Here is a 22405-nt window from a genome sequence, read left to right on the forward strand (position 1 = left end):
TCAGAACTGCCACAAAATTTCTTCTCTTTTACTGTAAATAAAAAGCTAAGTGCATTATGTTATAGGTATTCATTATACATGAAATTTAGTAAATGTTTCTACAAATGGGTTATTGAAATGACAGGAAAGAAACTAGAACTGAACTTATACAAGATGCACAGTAGCGTGTATATTAATATTTCTTCGGATTACTATTCATGATGATTTGTGACTAGCCTCAAAACTCTCAAAACTTTTTTTTTTTTCCCTTCAGGTATATTGAAAGGTAATTTGTCACTCATTTGTGTAAAGATAAATAACTGAAAACCCAGGATGTCAAAATATCTGTTGTACCTGCTTGTTGCTAAAGGATAAACTTCTGTAAACAGTTATCTGAAACTTTCAAAATTCAATATTCTTATCACATTAAACATTATTTTAATCTCAAGTTTCAATATTGGTTTGTTTTATATAAAATTAAAGTGTATAAAACACTGAGTTTTCTCTTAAGTAACATGCATAACCACATATATATATATATATATATATTTTTCCTGTAGTGATACTTTACAATAATAACATGGAAGCTGTATTTTCCTCGAAAAGTTTATTGCATGAGTACACTCTTGTAAGTTTGTATGTTGAAATGTTACTTTCAAAGTTATCTCACAGCTTCTATTAATATAAATATTACATAAAAAATTAAGTGTATGTGTGAATTTACATGACTGGTGTAAAAAGAAAACAGATCTGAAAGTTGCAATTTACTTTGCCACTGTAAATAATTTAAGATTCAAATAATGTTTACTTGCTCTTTTTCTAGAACTACAGGACACATCAAATTAACCAAATGCAGCATACCAATAAACTTCATGTATTATATAGTGTACTGTACTGCAATTGTTAATTTCTATATTATGTTAAATTTATTTGCATCTGCAACACATCACATTTGCCTCTAATTTCAAATAACACAGCTGAACTATTAGGTTCTGGTACTGAATGAAAGAACTAGGCACTGAAATGTAGAAACTAAAATTAATTTAAAATGCTATTTAACACACCTCTATTATGAAATCCATGATGTAATAATCTAGATTAATGTAAAAAAGCATCTTAGTATGAATTTCATCCATATTACTAACCACATTGTGTTTTTGCTACAATGTATTTTAACATTTAAAACTATGATATTAACATGGTTTGTAATGTGAAAACTTAGTGATCCCACTTCAAATATTAATTATTGCTTGGCAACACATATGCAGTCTTACAACACACTACAATTTGTATGCAATGAATATCTGTCATCATTTTTATTCCACAGAAGATTCATACAGTGAATGAAGATAGTGATAATTCACCATTTACTTGCTTATCAGAAATCATGTTTGATGTATGTACAGTAATAATATATATAAATATTAAACATAAATATTTAAACAATGATAAGTAATTTGTATTTTAAAACTAAGCGATAATTTCCTTAGATTTTTAAGCACAAGAGTGTCTAAAAATAAATGCTGTAAATTAATCAACTTTACATTGGTAATTATTGCATAAGAATGCAGAGTATGAACCACAAATACCTCCACATACACTTATACATGTGACTCAGTTTTTGTGAAATACTTTTTTTTAAATGAGTGAACATGTAAAAATAAACTTATCAAACAACAATATATGTTTTGGTAGTCTCCATGTTTGGTTTTGATTTCATTCAGTAGAACTTACCAAATTAAATAACCAATTTAATTTTCCATATCAAAACCACGAAAATCAAGTTGCAACAGGAATAAAATCATATTTTTAAATGAACATGTTTGCATTTTCTCATGATATAGCAATTTCATGATTATGAAAACTGAATTGGAACTCATCTTCAAAATCAGATGTGAAGAAATTTTCCATTACTCTTATAGATATAAAAAATTTTTTCTTCATCAACAGAATTGAGTTGTTTTTTTATATTCATAAAAATTAAGCTATATGTTGAAATGGATGCTAAAATATACATAACATGAAAAGGCTTCAGCATATCAAAAAAGGCATACCATGTGACTTTTGACTTGCCATTCTCTTAGATCTCATATGTTTTTTTATTACAGTCATTTCACTTTCATCATCCACTTCTTCTGAAGAACAGCTCGACTCTGTGAGTGCTTTAGACAAAACTGAGACCTGGTCTCCATCAACAACATCAACAAGTAGAGCTTTTTCATTAATTTCATGTCGACAAACAATGGGTTGACTTTTTTCCCTGAACAACTGAATCATAAATAAAAAGTATTATAATAATATGTACTTTTTTTTCTACGATATAACTTTTATATTACAATCTGCACAGAAACTCAGATTAGTTGGGAAACTGAGAATCAACAATCTACAAGTCCAAAGAAGCATTTTTGTTCAAAATTGGTAACAACTGTTTTTAACATAACTTGGACTTGCTGAATCCAAATGTACCTGTTTATCAAGCTGTATTTTTAATTCTTTGACCATCAAAATTACAAATAAAAATGATGTGACAGATTTACTATTATATATTAATTTTAATAATGATGTTTGTTTCAGTTAAATATGGATATTTAGAAATGCACGTAACTTGTACTGTTAAATCAGTATTATGAAATTCCTGCCTATCCACTAAAGTTGTAAAGATTCTCAAGTGTGAGAAGCCAGTACTGTTGTTTTAAATGAAATATCTATAATCTTGCCTGACAGTTATAAAAGATAGCAATCACAACATATGAAGAGAGGGAGAGTATATATTGTTGGTTTGCTACACTTGGTATAAAATAAACCTAAGAAGCTATAGCTATGATTAATAATTATGAATTGTTTAACTTCAGCAGATTAACATTGAATGTTAGTATTTTTACAAAGATATTATATAGCTTAAGTGGTGAAAAACTTACATGTGATCATTAAGAACCTAGCTAGCTAGCTTTCCATTAAGTGGATTGTACTGATATCAACTCAAAATTAATTCACTCAGATCAGATAGAAGACTCATATAATATAAATAAAGGTTTAACTGGCAGAATTAGTCAAAATTCCAATGACTAAGCCTATCCAAAAGGCCTGCCCTGTTACAAAATAATAGATTGGAAGCTTGCCCGAGATAAATTATGATATATAACAATGGCTACCAATATTTAAAACACTTGCATTACAATAGCATTTTTGTTAAAGTAAGTAATAACTGTTTCAAACTGTCTAAGTGTGATTGTTACAAAGCTGTATTTTAACTCTTCATTCTCAGTATAAAATTCAATAATTATTTATTCATTTATTTTGATTTCTAAAAGAAAAATGAAATAAAAAATACACTCATCAAGAAACACAGAAACTTTGCTTGACAGAAAATATTCTTGTACAAATTTTTTTTTTTTGTTAGGTACACTGATATAGCTTTACAATCTACAACTGGTAGTATCGTTTGATGTAAGTATAAGTCATATGTGCAAAGTTATTCAACAAAAACTGCTTACATTTAACAAAAGCTAATACAAATTTAATACTGGTTATTTTAGTGTCACATTCTTATTTGGTGTGTATCGATAAAAGTCATGATATCTAATCAAAAATGCCTTAGGATTGAAAACAAAAAGTGTGGGTAGAAAAGAATTCAATTAGTAGCCAAACTGGCAGCTATACTTTTAACACTGATAAAGGTTTTACAGCAGGCCAGGCTGCATTTTTTGTTCAACTTGGGTTAAGATGGTGGGCAGAACAAGAAGCTAGCATTCAAAACTCTCCACTATCATCATCATTCAAATGAAAAAATGTTATTGGAGAAAGACAAACACTCTTAGTTCCATCCAAATACAACTACATACCTATTTCACATCTGATAGAGCTATTACAGCATGACAAGATGTCAATCCCTTATTGCTAACCTCATAAACAAATCTTTCTTTCATTGATATATGTACTGACAGTTTGGAGAGAAATGTTAACAAAGGTTTAAATGAAGATGATGCAGCTACTTGCACTCCTGACTGCCTGTACATGTTACTCCACTTCCTTTATTCATTTAACTATAACTTATTTTTGTACTGAGTATCAAAGAGTTAATCTACAACTTAATAACAAGTAGATTTGGGCTTGGCAGATATAAATTATAATAAGAACAGTTTTTACTGACCTATTTTAAAAAAAATTTCTATTGTAATACACAAGTTTTGTGACACAAATAAGCTTGGTAATAAGCTTATTTGAATTTAGTATATTAAAAGTGTCTAAGTAAGACTTTTTACCAACTTTTAATAAGAAATGCTTCTTAATGTTGGTTTATCTGAAAACAGGACTTAATTCACAGCATTATACAGTTACTGTAGGTTTATTACCTGTCTTGGAATGAAGGAGTGTCACTGTTATCCATACTGTTGCCATTTTCATAGTAGTAATATTTAGCATGGAACTTAGCACAAACTTATTTTCGTAGTATCTGGTTTTTACTTTAAAAAATTCACAAAACCTATTTATTATTTTTTCTAGTTTGTGAAATTTACAAAACTTTGTTTCAAAATAGTATAGAAAAGATAAAATATACATCTTTAGAATTTAAAAGCTATATTTATTACTGATCAGAAAATTACACATTTTATACATCTCGTCAGTTTCAACTTCATTCTTATACATTAATATATATCTTTTGATATTTAATGCCAACTGAAGAAGTCACTACTTGTGGTTATAATTCATATAGTACACATTAAGTTATCAAATACTTAACACTGGAAAATGACCTTACATTTCAGTATGGTAGCTGTTATTTATTCTAACATAAAAACAGTACTGAAAAAATTATCAAACAAAACTATTAGAAAATGATCAAATATATGGTTTGTTCCAAAATGCTGAAAACTTTACATTAATATTTTCTATTCATCCCTGCATAAACTGAGTAGTTAGTATGTCAATTAACATATAAATGTTAAAACTATTTTACTGAATGAATGCAGATTCTACGGTCCAATAATTTTTTTTGCTATTGGCTTTAGCTGTTTTCAAAGCTTATTCAGATCACATACTATAACATCACTGAAGGCAAATAAAAGAAAGCTGTCATTGAAAAGAATAGGGCAGTGGTGTGAAAAAAGAAAGAAAGAATGACTACATGTCAAATGGATAATAATTTTTTTGTTTTTGTAAATATAAATGTATATTTTTGGACATGCAGAAAAAACTTTAAAACTTATAAATAAATCATTAAATCTTGCATTACATGCAAGATTCCTGAGAGTTATGAAAAAATTCAAGTTACAATTCTTTATTTTTTCTCTGTGAAATAAATATTACACGGTTTGTCAGTTTGGTTTGAATTTCATACAAAGCTGCATGAGAGCTACCTGTATTAGCCAACCCAAATTTTTCAGTGAAAGACTACAGGGAATGTAACAAGTCATCACCACTCAATGCCAACTCTTGGGCTACTCTTTTAAAAATGAATAGTGGGATTGACCATCACTTTATTATACCCCCATGGCTCAAAATGAAAGCACATTGGTAGAATGAGGATTTGGACCAACAACCTTGAGATTGAAAGTCAAGTGCCCTAAATATTATACAGTGTAAAATAAACATTAATCAAAACATATTTTGAAGAAAAATTGTTCAAGTATAATTACATTTACTAAAATTTTTGAACTTGATACTTAGGTGTGAACTTGATACCTAGAGTGTACAAACCAAATGTGAAAGTTAACCTCTTCTTCAACTATGTTAGCAGATTAAAATCTTTTTAGATTTAATACTTGTAACTTTTGATATAGCATGTATATCTTCAAAACATTTGGTGGTATTTCACTAAATATTATAAATCTTTAACATACAAAAAATCATACTTCTTAGTTAAGTATTTCCAACAAAGTAAAATAAAGATATTAAACAAAACAAGTAAGTAATATATGAAACTGATATTTAAACCTCTTTCTACAGATAGGTCAAATGGTAATGTTAGAAAGTGGAAAAACAACATACTTTGATCTTGTAATTATTTTGTTTTCAAAAGCATTATTTAGCTAACTGAAAATTATCTAGTATACTGATATCATTTAAAAAGTAGGCTTACATTTCCTTAGCAACCAATAGCAAAATAACAAGAGGTCCGATGAATTTAATGTATTTCTTGTTTCATCATATATGTTCTTTATTTATAATTATAAAAAACAAAAATGTAAGAATTAGAAAATTAGGTGAAAAAAGGAAAAAATAAAAATCTTTCAGAGGGTATGGTAGAAAGTATCTCATATGTTACATAATTCAACACAATAATGTGAGCTGCACATTTACAGCTTGTGTGGAAGGATAAAAATGTTATAAATGAGTCAAAGGGTATTTTTAATACCAATAAAATTACAAATAAACAGATATATGGTGCTACAAGTTTTAAGCTTTTTAGAAAAAACAACTGTAGTAAGTATCCAGTAACAATTTTCAGTCACTCTTGAAAGAAAAAAGGGTAATTTAGATTTATTATTAACTTCATATTTTTTTAATACAGAGGGGGGATACAACAATGGTCAAATTGATCAAATGCATATTGAATTAGGACAGAGAAAATAACTAGTAAAATATGACATTTTACTCAAAAAAGTTTGATATTTTTATGATACTTTAGAAATTATGCAAATGAATGTTTAACCATTTTCAAGTAAAAAAAAAGTATTTTCAATCTTAACATCTTGCAAATTGAGTAGTCAACACTGACCCCATTTATTCATGGACAAATGTTTATTACAAATACTTAATCTAAAATTAGAATTTTTGTATAAAAAAAAGACTGGATGTTTGTTAAATTTCATGAAGATATGTAAAGTGTATAGTTATAATATGTAAACTATGATGGCTGGAGTTGTGAACATGGATGAATCAACCAAGCCCTAGCAAAAGGGTTAAAATATTTCCTTCTTCATACTTTTTCTTTGTAGATTAATTTGAACTTTAAAATATAAGCAAGTATACTATAACTAAATAAAGATAAACATGTATTGAAAACGCAGTTTATAAAAGATTAAATTGACCTACTACATCCTAATAATGAGTTTCAATGACAAATATCACTATCATGAAGAAGAAAAATATATCCAATTTTGTTGGATGAGACTCCAAAAACAACTCACTTTTACAGTCACTTCCCATGGCCGATAAACATTCTCAACTTCCATCACAGGTTCTACCAGAGGCTCCCATGTTGATAATTTTTCATTGTAATACATCATTTCTAACTGTAGATCAGCTTTAAGATATAGCTGTGTAAAATACAAGAAAAATCATCCTTCCTTTTATTTTTTCTTAATTAAAATACTTCACAAGTTGCATGAGAATAACATTACTGGTATAATCAGTATTACAATGGCTCTAAATATTTTAGAATGCAGAAATAAAACAGGTATGAATTTAAACTATGACACTTTTGCACTATTTTAGGCTTTATCAATCATATGAATTTATTATAGAAAAAATATTATTTAATGTTAGATTTTTAAATGATGCCCAGTATCTACCTTGAGAAAAGCTACAGTATTACAGTTTCATACCCAACCATAAGATATACCTGCAATTAAAACTATCCTTTAATAATTTGTTTTTACTAATATAATTTTAAAAATGTTCAATTCAGTGTATTTACAACACTATAAAAACATTAAAATATATTAATATCCAGAATACAATGCTGAAATGTGGTGTTTGCTTATGAAAAATCAAAATACCACTTAATTAACTTACTGATCAAAGTGTTGGTGTAATACTCTAAGCTAACAGCACTTATATGAAATACATTTTTAATTCTCAGCTTTTTGAAACTAATAAATTAAAGCATAAGAAAGCACTAACTTTATAACTTATACTTCTTATATACAAGTCTACAAACAATATATGGTTTATCAAATAAAATTACTGTACTTCCATTGCTGAAAAAGATACAAGGATATTAAATGTACAGCTGGAATGGAAAAGACATTTATCAAGAGTATTATTATTATTCCTTCAAAGTAATTAACTGTTAAAATGTTCTTTGTTTATAATGCTTAATAAAAATCCAGTGTACCTGTTTGGACCAATTGTGAAAATCAGATTCTAAAGCTACTTTAACAAAAAGAACAGGCACCCTGCGAAGACCTTCTACAATGTCACAAGTAATTTTTAACTCTGGTATATGGAGAGCTAGGATTTCTTGGAATTTAGACACTGGATATGATGGATGCACACAAACTTCTTGAGCTACTGAAAAACAAAAGCACCGTAAGTGCATCTTTTATGAATTCACATTACTTCTGTTGAAATGTTAAATACAGTGTGTTTGAAAACTAATAATTCTATTTTAACAGTGAATTATTAATCATACATTCAACTGAAGTCTACATAATGTAGATATGATACTGAGGGATATTTAACTCAAAACTTTTACATTTGTAGATTAAAATTCTTTCAAAATAAAAAAAACAACAAAACTCAATGGTGTTTATAATTACTTTCTGCATGTTTTCTTAGATAAACAAAATAATAAAATACCTTTTCTTATCTTCTTCAAGAAGTTTTAATGGTCTACCACTTTGCCACCAAGTTAAAATTGAAACCTTTTGTAAATTAATCACAGAATTTACCCACATTTATTATTTTCAACATAAAATTATAACAAATAGATTTATAAGCTGACTAATATAACTTAAGAGTTGTCATTAATTCCTTCCTAATTGACCTTTTTGCTGTTGGATAGGTGGATTACACTAAACACACGACTCCAAATTGATCATCAGTTTCCACATACTATAGCTTTATACTGTGGATATTCATGAAATACTTCAAGCTTTTGGTATGTACAATAAGTATTTTGTACATAAAATTTTTGAATTGTTAATTAAGTATTTTCCCTAAAACTTTGTCAGTTAATACATGGAGTCAGAATATTAACTTCTCTGAGTGCAAAGTGATTTTCAAATTAAAATTAAAACTATTTTTCTCTAATGAAAAATTATATTTCATATGCATAATTCCTAAAATCTCTTAAATAAATATCAAACTTTTTTCATTAAAATTTTATATTTTACATTGTTTTCTCTATCCTAATTCTTCTTGTATTCAATTAATTTGATGAAACTCATAACAACCATAAAAGTAAAATGAGTAATACTTTTATATTCTTTTTAGTATTGACCACAAAGTTCCAAAGTACTTCTAAGAATTTCTACTCATAACTTTTTCACATCCATCAATTATGTTTATTTTATTGTTAGAAGCTTAGAAGAAACCTGCTGTACCTATCATAATGAATTACTGCTCGTGCCATGAGACTATTCATATAACACTATGACACAATACCATTAACAGCAAACAAGTATGTGTAGTGCAAATAAGCCAGTGAGTCCCATAAAATTTATTATAATTGCAGCTCTTTTTACAGTACAACAGTTGTAACAAAAATTGACTTGTCTAAAGTAAAAATATGCAAGAAAATGTTTGTGGTATGGTTGTGTACAGAGTATGTGTTAATCCAATAAACATCATAGGTATTTGGATATTGGCTGTCTTTCCACAGTGGTTGGACTTTAGCAATATAGGTTTATAAATTGTGCAAGTTGTTATTAAGATGTGTGTATATTATTACTGTTTACTCCTGATGCTTAATTTTCATTATAGAAATATTTTGCTCATGCTTTTTAAATGCATCACTAGCTCTACCCTCGTTATTGTCAGAGTCAATATTGTAATACTAGTCAAACATCCATAACTTTATATAACTTGTTTTGAGAAAATCATTGAGCTCTCTTGATTAGTGCTGGAAAAAAACTTCAAATTTTGAGTTTCTATAACACTATTGTGAACACACGTTGTATTTTTTTAGTGGTTAATAAATAATTTAAGAGTTAATTTATCTTAGTGATGCACTCATGTGTGTCTTGCAGTTGGAATTTAACAACATAGGTTTATAAACTGTGCAAGTTGTTATTAAGATGTATGTACATTATTACTGTTTACTTCTGATGCTTAATTTTAATTTATTTTTTTAATATAGAAGAATAAATAAATATTAAAAAAAACAATAATTTCTAGTATTCTGTATCACAAAACTGTTTTGTATTTACACATTATACCTGCTATGACCCCCCATAAGCCTTGCTTGTTCTTTGAAGGGGAAGGCAAATTAATTTTTGTAGGTTTCAAAAATATATTTCATCAAACTAAAAGTTCAAGTTACTACACTGGTACACCTAAAACCATTAGTTTTCTAACAGAGTTACATGTGGGTTAAAAAATTTTCATTTCTGTTCATAGCAATGATTTAGTCAATAAACTTCACAATTTCCAGCAAAACTCTAGCTTTCTCCTAAAATCAGTTATAAATGATTGCCAAATTTAGAATATGTGTTTTCTATTATTTTGAAACATGTACTTAAGATAAGCAAGCATGAGTTTATAACAGATTTCAAAAGAATTTCAGAGTGAGAGGGATTACTCCAGTAGCTTTGCTGAATCTATTGATATGTCAGCATATCTAAAAGGCTGGAGGTTCTAATTTTATATTCCAGTTTGCTAATGTTTGAAATTTAATTTCCTACTTCCTTAACCACTACAGTCATTATATGGTAGGTGCAATTCAATATAAACTGACCAATAAAACAAAAGGACATAACATGTGACATACAAAAAAAAAAAGAAGGGAAATTCAGCATTTTATTTTCACTGTTTTCTTTCAGATAAAGTAATTAAAACATATATAGTATTAAGATATGACTCATAAACTATGTATTGATGTCAATTTTATTGGCATTGATAATAAAGCATGTTTAATTAAATTTTGAAAATAATTCTCTAAAGCACCTTACCTGCATTCTTTAACCTGTGTATAACATGAAGGTTAAAACCCTATTCAATAAGAATGGTCACAAACTTGAAATCTACCCAATTTTACGTTTTATTACTCCAGAAATGTTTGTACTTCAAGTTTTTGCACAGTTTTTACTCATCAGATTGTGGATCTACAGCTTGGCTTGCAATAAGACAAAAATATCCTGTATTTTGTTATTTATGATGGTAAATAATACAGTTATAAAAAAAAAAACAATCATAAAACCAATACAACAAATCCAGAAATTATTATAATGAAGTTTTATGACAGCCAGACCTTCCTGAGAATCAAGTTTCAATGGGGTGGTTTTCTTTGGTGACCATAAATCTTGTAATGGGCTGGTTTCTGGAATGTTTTTCTCAAAATTGTCTATTCCTGTATCCTGAGTTTAAGAAAACAAAACAAGATAAAATACCAATTTTTTGTTTTTTCTTTTCAGTGTTCAGGGTAAATAAAAGTATTATAGTTGATCTATATTACTGTTAAATATAAAGAAGCATAATAAAATGATATTTTGTTATTTGTTATTTTTACTAAAAATTGTCTATTCCTGTATTCTGAGTTTAAGAAAACAAAACAAGATAAAATACCAATTTTTTGTTTTTTCTTTTCAGTGTTCAGGGTAAATAAAAGTATTATAGTTGATCTATATTACTGTTAAATATAAAGAAGCATAATAAAATGCTATTTTGTTAACTGTAATATTACATTTTGGTATAACATAACTTCAAGAGCATTTATAGAAGATAACTACCTTTACTGAACTGATGAGTTCCTCAGTGACTTCCATTATAGTTTGTACAATCAATGATGAGATATGCAGGTCAATACGACTCAACTGAATTTCCATTCCAATTTGATCTTCAGTCATTTTCTGTGTTCTAGAGAATTCAGCATCACATGGATGTAATACCTAAGAGCAGTTAATTTTACACACTTTGAGACTGACATATTTTTAATGCACTGAAAAAGATTTGGATAGAAAGAAAAATTTAAACTTTTCTTCAGACAATAAAATTACTACTTTTTGCACTTCTTTGCTTCTTACAGAGATCAAACTAGTCATACAGTAAAGCATAACTTATAAATGGTTGTCTGTGCATAATTATGATGTTTACTTGAATTTCATGCAAGCTACTTAAAGGCCATCTAGATTGCTGTTTGTAACTTTGAAAAATAATCTAGCGAGAAATAAGATAAAACCCCCCAATACTAAAATTTTGGGTCACTACAAATAAAGAGTGGAACATAACTGTAACTTTAATTAAAGAATAAAATTTGACAGAGACACTAACCATTACATTGTGGTTGGCTGATAATTATAATGAATACAGCCAAAGAAGTTTTATTCTCTCATAACTAATGTTTACGACCTAAAATATTTTCCTTTGCACATTAGCATATGGTCTGCCATTTATGGATAGTATTTAAGCCACTTTCCAGGTTTTTCTTTATAAAATGGGATCTGGTTCTGTTCAGCCTCAGTTTTAAGAATTTTAAGCAGTCCTAATCACTGATGAATACTTAATCCCTTTTTATTATCATGTTCCTTTTGACTTACCCCAAGGGCAAAAGTGTGCCAGTGAATTAAAAAATATATAAATAACTTTCTTGAGCTGGTTCTTCAGAGGATATATTTTTTAATTTAAATAATAATAATAATAATAATTGTTTCTATTACGTTGTTTTATTTAATGCAGTTTAAAACAATTATAAAAAAAAATCTAAAATGTGTTTTAGGCTAAATAAGCACCCTCTACTGCTAAAACATTTTCTTTCAACAATTCTAAAACATTTTCCTTTACACTTTAGCATTTGGTTGGTCATTTATGGATAGTATTTAAACCCCTTTTCAGGTTTTTCTTTATAAAATGGCATCTGGTTTTATTCAGCCTCAGTTTTAAGAATTTTAAGCAGTCCTAATCACAAGCCATCAATTTTGGTACTGCCTCATTCAATGCACTGTATCTCATGTTTGGGAAAGTGCAAATGAATTAGGGTCACTGCTTTGAACTGAAAGTAGTTATGGTTTTGTATTCATTTGTATTTAGATCTAGTTCATAATAAATATATAATTTGCTATCCAAAAGGAGGAGCTGGTGTCATTTGTACTTAGTATTACAATACATAACTGAAATGAAATATGCCTTAATGTCACTGTTTTATTACTAAATAAACAAATAATGGGAACAATCAAACATAAATAAATTAAGTAAACAAGTTAAAAATTTAAATATTTCATTTTTCTGAACCAACATGCCTTTAGGAAAGTTCCTGCCAAGTTTCAAACTATTTCATCTACTAGTTTTAATTTTAGAACAGAATTTGTAAAGAGTTATGTTATTGCAACATAAGGACATCATGGGTAAAAGGTTAATAGAATAAAAAAACTATTTTACCATGAAAACAATTAACACTTTAAATTAACTCTTGTGAATCAAAATCAATTAAATAAATAAATTCCTACCTTTAAGAGTTTATTTTTAAAAATATGGTCAAATAAATCAAGCATATTAAACAATCATGTTACGTACATTTTTTTTTAACTTACAGTGCACATAGTTTCTTTCCGATTTCCATAGGAACATGACAACATATGAAGACCAGCAACATTTGCCATTATATTTTCCTGACCCCCATTTCTGCTATAATCAAATATAACGTCCATCTAATGAATAAAAAGATTTCTTTTAGAAACAAAATACATTAAATCCTTCTCAAAAAAATGCTAGTAAAGTAATTACAAACTTATTCATTTCTTACCAAATATTCATAATTATTATACTCAAAATGATAATCAAATACCATTTTGAATAGAAATGTAAAACCATGTATAAAATACAAAACATTATGTTACATTAAAAACTTAGTCTATGCTGGACATTTAATGATACAAGTAATTCAACAACTAAATAACTGAATCAGTTGATGTGGAGAAATTGCAAATTTAGAATAAAATTATCCACATCTAGCAAAAAAACATCTAATTAGTGACCCAAATAATTTAGCTAGATAATGAAAATGTAGTAGCTTCACCTAGTTCAGCTGTACTTAGATATTACAATTAATAATTCAGAATAGCTTTATATAATTTTTCAGAAAATCCTATAGCTGATTCATTGTAACAGCATCTGTAGCTCAAAAAACTTTATTACAGTTTTGGAACAGTTGTTACTGTATGAACAGGAAATACAGAATGATTATACCATTCATAAATTATTTGGGATTATTTAATATTAATTTCTGATTGAAGCATGACACCCACATAGATCATAACTAAACATCAATTCAATAATGAGCATTTTAATACAAGGTGACTGACCATGTGGGCATGCATATGTGTGACCCAGATTGGCTGACTTGATTACAATACTTTTTTTTACAGTAAGTGGTTTATACTGATTACTTCATTTTAGAATTTTTATCCAAGAAGAAAAAAAGTAAAACCATTAAATTGGACAAAATTACATTTTTTATAGGTTTTTGGCTATGAATTTCAAGACTTGGGCACTTAATCAATTAAATGAGTCAGTTATTTCCTTACTCAAAGCAGAATATGCAGTTAGCATCTAATGAAATTATAACATAGCTTAAATAGACAAAAAAGTTCCCTTGTTTTCCTTCAATTAAATACTAAAAAACTAAAAGCCAGATGCTATCTTTCAATTAAGTGTGAAGATTTCCCTTAAATCTTAAATTAACTGCAACTATCATATCTGAAGGCAATCCAATCCTGTAAAAAAATTAACCTATCTTAGCTGAAGATTACTACTACCCTGCCAGAATTTATAGTTATGTCCCTTAGTCTTATCCTTCTCACCATTAGGGATAGAAAACCAAAAGAAATAAGGTTTGTTTTGTTTTGGAATAAAGAACAAAGCTACACAATGGGCTGTCTGTGCTCTGGTTTCTGAATTAATAAATGCCTATGTATTAAAAAACACACATAATTTTACTGATACTTTTATGTATCATATATCTAACTCTGCTACAAATATTCCAGCCATACTAATACTTTAAAAAAACTGCTCCAGAACATTGATTTTTAAAAATTCACAAATGTTTGTAATTACTCACTTTTAACACTAAAACTTGACTATTTTTATCCATTGGATCTGCAAATAAAATAATCTCTGGCTTTTTTAGTTTAGCAGATACTGAGAGGCCTCTGCTTTCATTTTCTGTGGAGCTGACAACAGAATAATATCCACTGGTTGTGTCTGATGGGAGCCGGACATGAGAAAAACGGCCCACCACAAGACTACGACCTTGTTGACTTCCAAGACTAAAATGGCCTGAGCTGTCAATTTCATTAACCACACTCACATTTTCTGATGGCAGGGACTCATGTATAAGCTTCAGCACAGCCAGAATGTATGAAATGGATAGATTCAATCGAGTTTTCTCCACTAGAATATTAACTACAAAAGAAAGTTTTAAAGAATAAAATTATGCACATCATGTGAATGTCCTTTTCAAGCTTACAAAGCATGATTGTAATAACTTTACTTATTATTAGACGTTGATATTACATCTATTATAGTTTTCAACATTGCATTCTGTATTTAGTCCCTAAGAGACTTTCAGGAATTAGAAGAGTGTATAATAACAGTATTCTAACCATACTATGCTCACCATATATATCACAGACAATCTGCCTCATTTAGCTAAGAGTTCAGTTGTAAACATACCATATAAATTATCTATTGAATGTTTTATTCTTCTTCTCAGATGCAAAGTGTAACTAGATAAAGAATGTAGTATTAAAAAATACAATCTAGGCCTTATATCAATACCTAATGAGAAGTAAATGAATTATCATCATGCTTCATGAGCTTGAAAGTTAAACTTTTCATAAATTAAAAATGTAATACAACTATTACTCAACCACTAGCATTTCTTTTCCTTTACCCACATAAGTGTTGGCTTTTTCTCTTATTTGCTCCAATCTTTTATGTCCCCCATCATTGCCCTTGGTTATATCTGTCTTGTAACCCTCTCCACCTATGTTAATACACTCTGGTACTATATGAAACAGATAATATTATTATATTTTTGAGACCAACTCAATCTACAGTCTTTGGCTCTTAGTGAGAAGGAGAGACAGGAAAATGTAAAGAAGAGTAAGTACAATTGGAAATACATTTTTGATTTAAGAAAATATTAACTTCTAAAACATACCTTCTCTCACATGACAGCTAGAATTCAACATTGATAAGGAAGAGAGCATTAACCATAGAGAATGCATATGCACAGACTGTGATGTGATGTGTCGTCACTACTGGTCAGACCCCAACCAGATAGCTGAGGTTCCACTGCACAGATTGGAATTATAGAGCCACAACCCCTACATTCCATGTTCATGCATATGTGTGGATTCAAGCCAGCAGTGGTGTGTTCTGAGCTATGGAAATCATGACAAGAAAGTAAGTAATACCTAAGTGGACAAACCCTCTCATCAACCTGAAGAAGTCCAAAATGCAACATCCCAAACTCAGAATAATGTGATCCTGTATACTCAACCAAAGAAAACAGCTCATATAGTCTGGAATTATGAATACTCATCTTCTCTCCCAATTGTGTATGCAAGGTAAATTCCACTTGCCCCTGTAATAATGGGGAGGATGTGGAATGAACTGTGCTCAACCAAGGGCCCAGAATGGGACTACTTTACATTTATAATTATGAGGGGACAATGGACCCTCTTCAATGAACAGTTTACTGAACTAATATTGATCAACAAGAAGGGTCACACTCAACCTAAGCAGATAGTCAGATGATAAATCTGAACCAGTACAATGAATAGGCTCCAATGTATGACAGCCCTCCAAACTGTCCTCTTCCCCAAGAGTGAAAGAAATTCATTCAAACTTTCTAGCAGAATAACCTCTGTTTACCACCCCAGTAACTGGAAACAGGGTGTGGTTAGGACTTCCTAGTTTCACTAGAAGAATACAGTGGTGGTTGGGGAGAAATGAATGTTAGGGGAGTCCTAAGAAACAATGCTCTGGAAGAGGTGCAGTAGGTGTACCAAGTTACCTAAATTTGTTAAAGCAAATCAGCCCTGATTTATTAAATCCAGTGAGCAGAAGGGACATTGCTTTACTAATGATAATCCATGAGTGGTGGTGGTCCAGCATGGTACAGTTATGCTACCTGGTCTCCCTCTAGGTGGTCTTATGGAAGAACTTGTTTCTAAAAAGCCTGTTGCAATCTAGATAAAATATGTTGTTTTAATGAATGTTAGTGTGGATTTGATATGATGAAAGCACACATGCATGAATAACACTCATCATAAGGTGGAATTTTGTAAAAACACTGGTTTGGTTTGAATTTTATGTAAAACTACATGAGGACTATCTGCACTAGCTGCACATAATTTAGCAGTTTAAGACTAGAGAGAAGGCAGGTATTCATCACCACCCACCACCAAACCTTGGGCTACTCTTTTACTAATGAATAGCAGGATTGACTGTCACATTATAATGCCCCCACAGTTGAAAAGGTGAGCATGTTTAGTGTGATGGTGAAATTGTGACCATCAGATTGCAAGTTAAGCACCTTAACCATCTGGCCATGCCCAGCCCCCCAAAAAAAATTGGTAAGAATCCTTGGAAAGTAAAAAAAGAGACACTATTAGTAATGAAGATACTCACCCCTCTGTATAATCTAGCAGATGTGGTTAAGATACTTACAGGGGGTAGTCACAATCCCACAGAGGAATATATTGCCAGATCATACAAACTGTGTAAAATAAAAGTACTGGGGGAGCTCTACATACCATCATGTACAACATCCTCCATTCAACCAGGTCACTAAGGACAAAAACAATGTGATGAATTTCATGAGATGTGACTCAAAAAAGTCTCCTCACCTCCAAAGAGAGCCCAGAATAAGTGATATGAATCAATTTTCATACCCACCTTGTCCAGGTAAATGGGAATAAATCCCAGGAAACTGAAGGAACTCAATGAATAAAAAGTCATTGTTTAGCACCTCTAAAAGCATTAGTGCAGGAAACACTTTAAAGCCTTTACTGGACATAACAAATGATAAGTATCCAATCAGTCAAACAGGTGAGAAATAGTAGTCAGATGAATCAGTGAAAATGTTTTTATCCCCTTCCCTGATTGCCAGTATTTTAGATTAGAAGGACCTATGTAGGTATAGAAGGATGTAGGTAGAATAATAAAGGTCCACAGGTTGGCAGCAACAAAAACTAAACCACATGGAAACGTGATACATGGTATGTGAGGTTGAGGGCTCAAATGGATGTTTAGAAAGAGCATGTAATACCACCTTAATATCCCAGTTAGGTAATTGAAACAGATGTTTGAAGCAAAATACCCAAAATGAGTTAAGGTGGTTCCAGAGCACAAGGAACTCCAATAATATTCATCACTTCAGGTATCTAAAGGTAGACAAATAAGGTCACTTTAAAGAAGGTGCAAATATTAAACCCTTATCAAAGAGCCATTTCAAAAAATTAGCTATGGTTGGAACTTTTAGATCATGTGTGTTAAGGTCTCAAACCAATGTTAATAAAGAGCACGTAATACCAAATATAATATCCCAGTTAGGTAACTGACACAAATATTTGGGCAAAGGACCCAAAACAACTTGAGGAGGCTTGATGGCATTAGGGATTCAAATAATTTTTATCTCCGAGTATCTAAAAGTAGTCAGTTAAGCCACTTTATATAAAGTGATTGCAGAAAATGCCAAACCTATGTCAAAGAGCCAAATCACAAAATGAGCTATGGTTGGCACTTCTGGACAAAGTGGGTACAAACTTCTTATAATACACCATTGTCAATCTGTATGCACTTATGTTGATAAATCTACATTTTGGAACTATGCAGAGATTTAGATGACACATAGCAACCTCAGAAGTTAAACCACAATGCCATGCCATGGACCACATAACATCCATGCATGAAGCTTGAGCTTTGGGATAACTTGGTATACAGCTTTGGATGTGGCTACCCCAACAGGCATGGCCACTCCTGAAGGTTCCACAAAAACCAGGACTGAGCTGGCCAATCCCATGCTACCAAAAGAACACAACAAGGTGTTGAACAAATCATAACTAGGACTTTGTGTAACAGATGAATCGATGGGAGGGCACAGAGGTACAATCCTATCTATTCCTGACTGTATACATCTATTGCCAATACTTGAGGGTGAGATACTGGAGACCAAAATGCCAGTAGTTGACTATTCCAATAAATGGCAAATGAAATGATCATCAGTGTCCTGAACTGAGAGTAAATCTAATGGAAAAACCCTTTAAAGCAGCATCCATTCCATTGGGAAAAACCAGTTTGGTCAAGACAATTGATCTGCCATCAAATTCATCATCCCCAGAATGTGACAAGCTAATAGGATGGGTGTGGACTCAATAAAGAATACTTGAGATCTGAAAACACAGAAATTTGAACTGAGTTCCCCTTAATGAGAAATGTAAACCACTGTAAAATTGTCAGAATGAAGCCCGATGACTTTTCCCCTCAAGAAGTCCAGACTTCGATATATCTCTCGTTGAAAAGCAAAAAGTTCTGAAACATTGATATGAAAGGAAGCTCCATCATTCATCCATAGACCCTGGAATTTCTGACCATTGAGATATATATCTCATACACGAAAAGCTAGATCACTAAATGAGGTGGTGATAGCAGAACACCAATTATAGTATTGTTTTGATCTAACCACCACTTGAGATCGAAGATGTTCATCCTGAATAAGGAGACTAGGGAGTCCAGCTGATCACTGTTCATGATCTGCCAATCATGTAGAGACCACTAAAGTAATCTCATGTGTGCTGTTATCAAAGGAATAAGGGATTCAAGTGAAGCCCACCTCCTCAAAAGAGAAAGGACAATCCATGCAGTGGGAGAAGATGGCAAGTAAAAGTTGGACTGACTGTTCCATAGTGTAGAGCCAGATGGGAGTCGACTGAGCCTAACTGACATATATGTTGAAAAAGACACCCACATGGATGATATAATGTGTTGGGAGTAAGAACAAATCTCTCACCTCTGATAATAAAAACCTGCCTTAATTGCTTTTGAAAGTAGAATGACAAGATGGTGCTATGAATAACCAGTTGCCTATTAAATGATGTATGCACAAGCCTACAGAATGAAGATGATAAGAATAAGAAAAAGCTTGTACAATTTGGCAAAACACATATGGTGCTGATGCTTGTCCAAAGGGAAAGCCCTGGAACTGCAGCACCTAACCCTTGTTCACCAAACAGACAGTTGGGATGACTTTGCTAATGGAATGTGCAAATAGTAGTTGATGACATCAAACTTTGTCATCCATGGTCCTGATGAAAAATGTCAATACAGAATGAAGAATGACTCCATTATGAATCATCAAGAATCAAGGAATTGAGTGATATGAGAAAGGTTGATAACCAGATGAAATAAAATCATGGAAGAATTGAGATGACTCTCTCCTATGCCCCCATAACCAAAACATCTGATAGTTACGGAATAAAGTTCCAAAAACTAAGGATCTGCAGGATGCATAAACTCTACATACTGGGGGGAGAGACAGTGGTGATGGAGACAGGAATGGAAAAAATCAGACCAACACCTGGACAGGCAAAGGAAAAGAAACCCTAGTAGTTGAGTAATAGTGGGAGAGGAGGTGTTCTTACTATAGCAATTGTTGATGTGACAAATGACTCGTATAAATAATGTTCTGACCACTACTGTTTTTGCTGTGTTCCAGTTGGCCTTATTAGTGGAAAACAGTGGTTGGAATAGTGTTATTACACACTTCTAATTCTTAAAAACCAGTTAGAGAGTGGTTCAAAGTAGAGATAAGCCAATACTTTTCATGCACATAATTTCAAAAAAGTTTATATTGTACAAGTTCTGATAATTTTCAACAAATGACAACTTCTAAACATAGCTGATTTTTACAACTTGACATTTTTGAACAAAAGAGAATCTGTATTTACCTTTTTAAAACAGTTTATTTCTAAACCTTTTTGAAAACATTTCTGATATATAGATTTTAAGTTTTAATTATATATTATAAAAGAAATGCCATAATCATACAGGTACATGGGGAGGGGGGTTCAGGCAAACCCTTTATATTTGTAATATAGAAAAATTATGCTTTAACAGTTACAGCACAGGTGCTTATGATATTTAGAGATATAATTTAACAATTACTAACTACTCTGCATGTAGATTTGGTTGGTTGGTTGATTTGGTGATTTATGGCACAAAACAGCAAGGCTATCTGCACCAAAAATCCGGAAAAAGTTAAAATTGAAGTAAATTTAGTAAAATTCCTAAAAGGAAGTTTAGGTAAAACAAAACAAAGTTTAAAAAAAACATAAATAGCATAAAACCAATTATTTTCATCTAGTCTACAACATTAAGAAAAAAACTACAGTAATACAAGTTGTAAAGGACTTTCTGTAGCATAATTATAATTATCATAATTTGACAGAAAAATTGATAGGTAAGTACAAAAACCACTGTCAGTCACCCAAAATTTGCCTTTCAAGTCCTAGTTATGAGTGATTTGATGTTATGGCCATTTCAAAAGTAAAGTAATAAAAGTTTGAAAAGACTTGCAGCAATATTTTTAATAGTAATTTGCCTGGATAACTAACAGGTAGTTTAAATGGGTGGTTCAAACAGCAGCATTAGTCACCTGAAGTTTGCCTTTCCAGTTATTTCACATTACAGCCAATTTCTAATTTCAACTCAAACTGGATGGACTGTGATTCTTAAAAGGGAATCACATTAAAAAAGGTCTAATGTATAAATTAAAAAACTTAAATGACATTACAAAGATTAATGGCCTTTAAAAAACTAAAACATTACTAAAGTGGACAGTGTTACCATCATCAATAACATTGTCTAACATTATTAACAAAACTTGGGACAGAACATGTTCAAATAATACCATTGTTGAGAGTTGTAAAAGTAAAATGTGGCTTATTGTGACCTGAGTGTTACACATATGTAAAAACGGCTTGTATGGGTAGAGAAAAAAACTCTAAGTAGAGGAGCGAACAATATTTCGACCTTCTTTGGTCATCGTCAGGTTCACAAAGAAAGAAAGATGTAACTGACCGACAGCTCACCACATGTTTGAAGGCGGTTGTGTAATTGAGTGTAGGAATATAGAGGGCGTGCTTAAATGTTTGATTATATTTATTAATATAGGTATAAAGGTGTTCCTTTGTATTGGTTTATTTTGGGCTCGAGCTGTTGTATAACTAAGGCTTCTTTAATTTCGAGTTTGTTTATGTTTGTTTCTTTATTTAGTATTTGAGTGTTTTTTATGGTTATGCTGTGTTTATTTGATTTGCAGTGTTCATAAATGTGTGAAGGTGACTTTTTGTGTTCTTTGAATCTGGTTTCCATTTTTCCACTTGTTTCTCCAATATAGAAGTTGTGGCAGTTATCACATTGTATTTTATAAATAATGTTGGTGTGGTGTTTGTCAGTGCAGTTTTTACATAGTATAGACCTTAGTTTTGTGCCTGGTTTTTGAATAAATTTGGTATTAACTGAAATGTTACATTTTGTTACT

General features: G+C 30.6%; 1 protein-coding gene across 1 annotated transcript in view; it reads right to left on the bottom strand.

Moving 5' to 3' along the window:
* LOC143240474 (intermembrane lipid transfer protein VPS13A-like) overlaps positions 1-22405 on the bottom strand; it is a 289867-nt gene that overhangs the window by 80818 nt on the left and 186644 nt on the right. Inside the window, 7 exon segments of the mRNA XM_076482942.1 lie at positions 2034-2247; positions 7110-7238; positions 8039-8214; positions 11114-11219; positions 11592-11750; positions 13389-13505; positions 14915-15258. Coding sequence (XP_076339057.1) covers positions 2034-2247; positions 7110-7238; positions 8039-8214; positions 11114-11219; positions 11592-11750; positions 13389-13505; positions 14915-15258 — 1245 coding nt within the window.

Source organism: Tachypleus tridentatus, chromosome 13 (genome assembly GCF_004210375.1).
Source record: "Tachypleus tridentatus isolate NWPU-2018 chromosome 13, ASM421037v1, whole genome shotgun sequence".
NCBI classification, from domain to species: domain Eukaryota; kingdom Metazoa; phylum Arthropoda; class Merostomata; order Xiphosura; family Limulidae; genus Tachypleus; species Tachypleus tridentatus.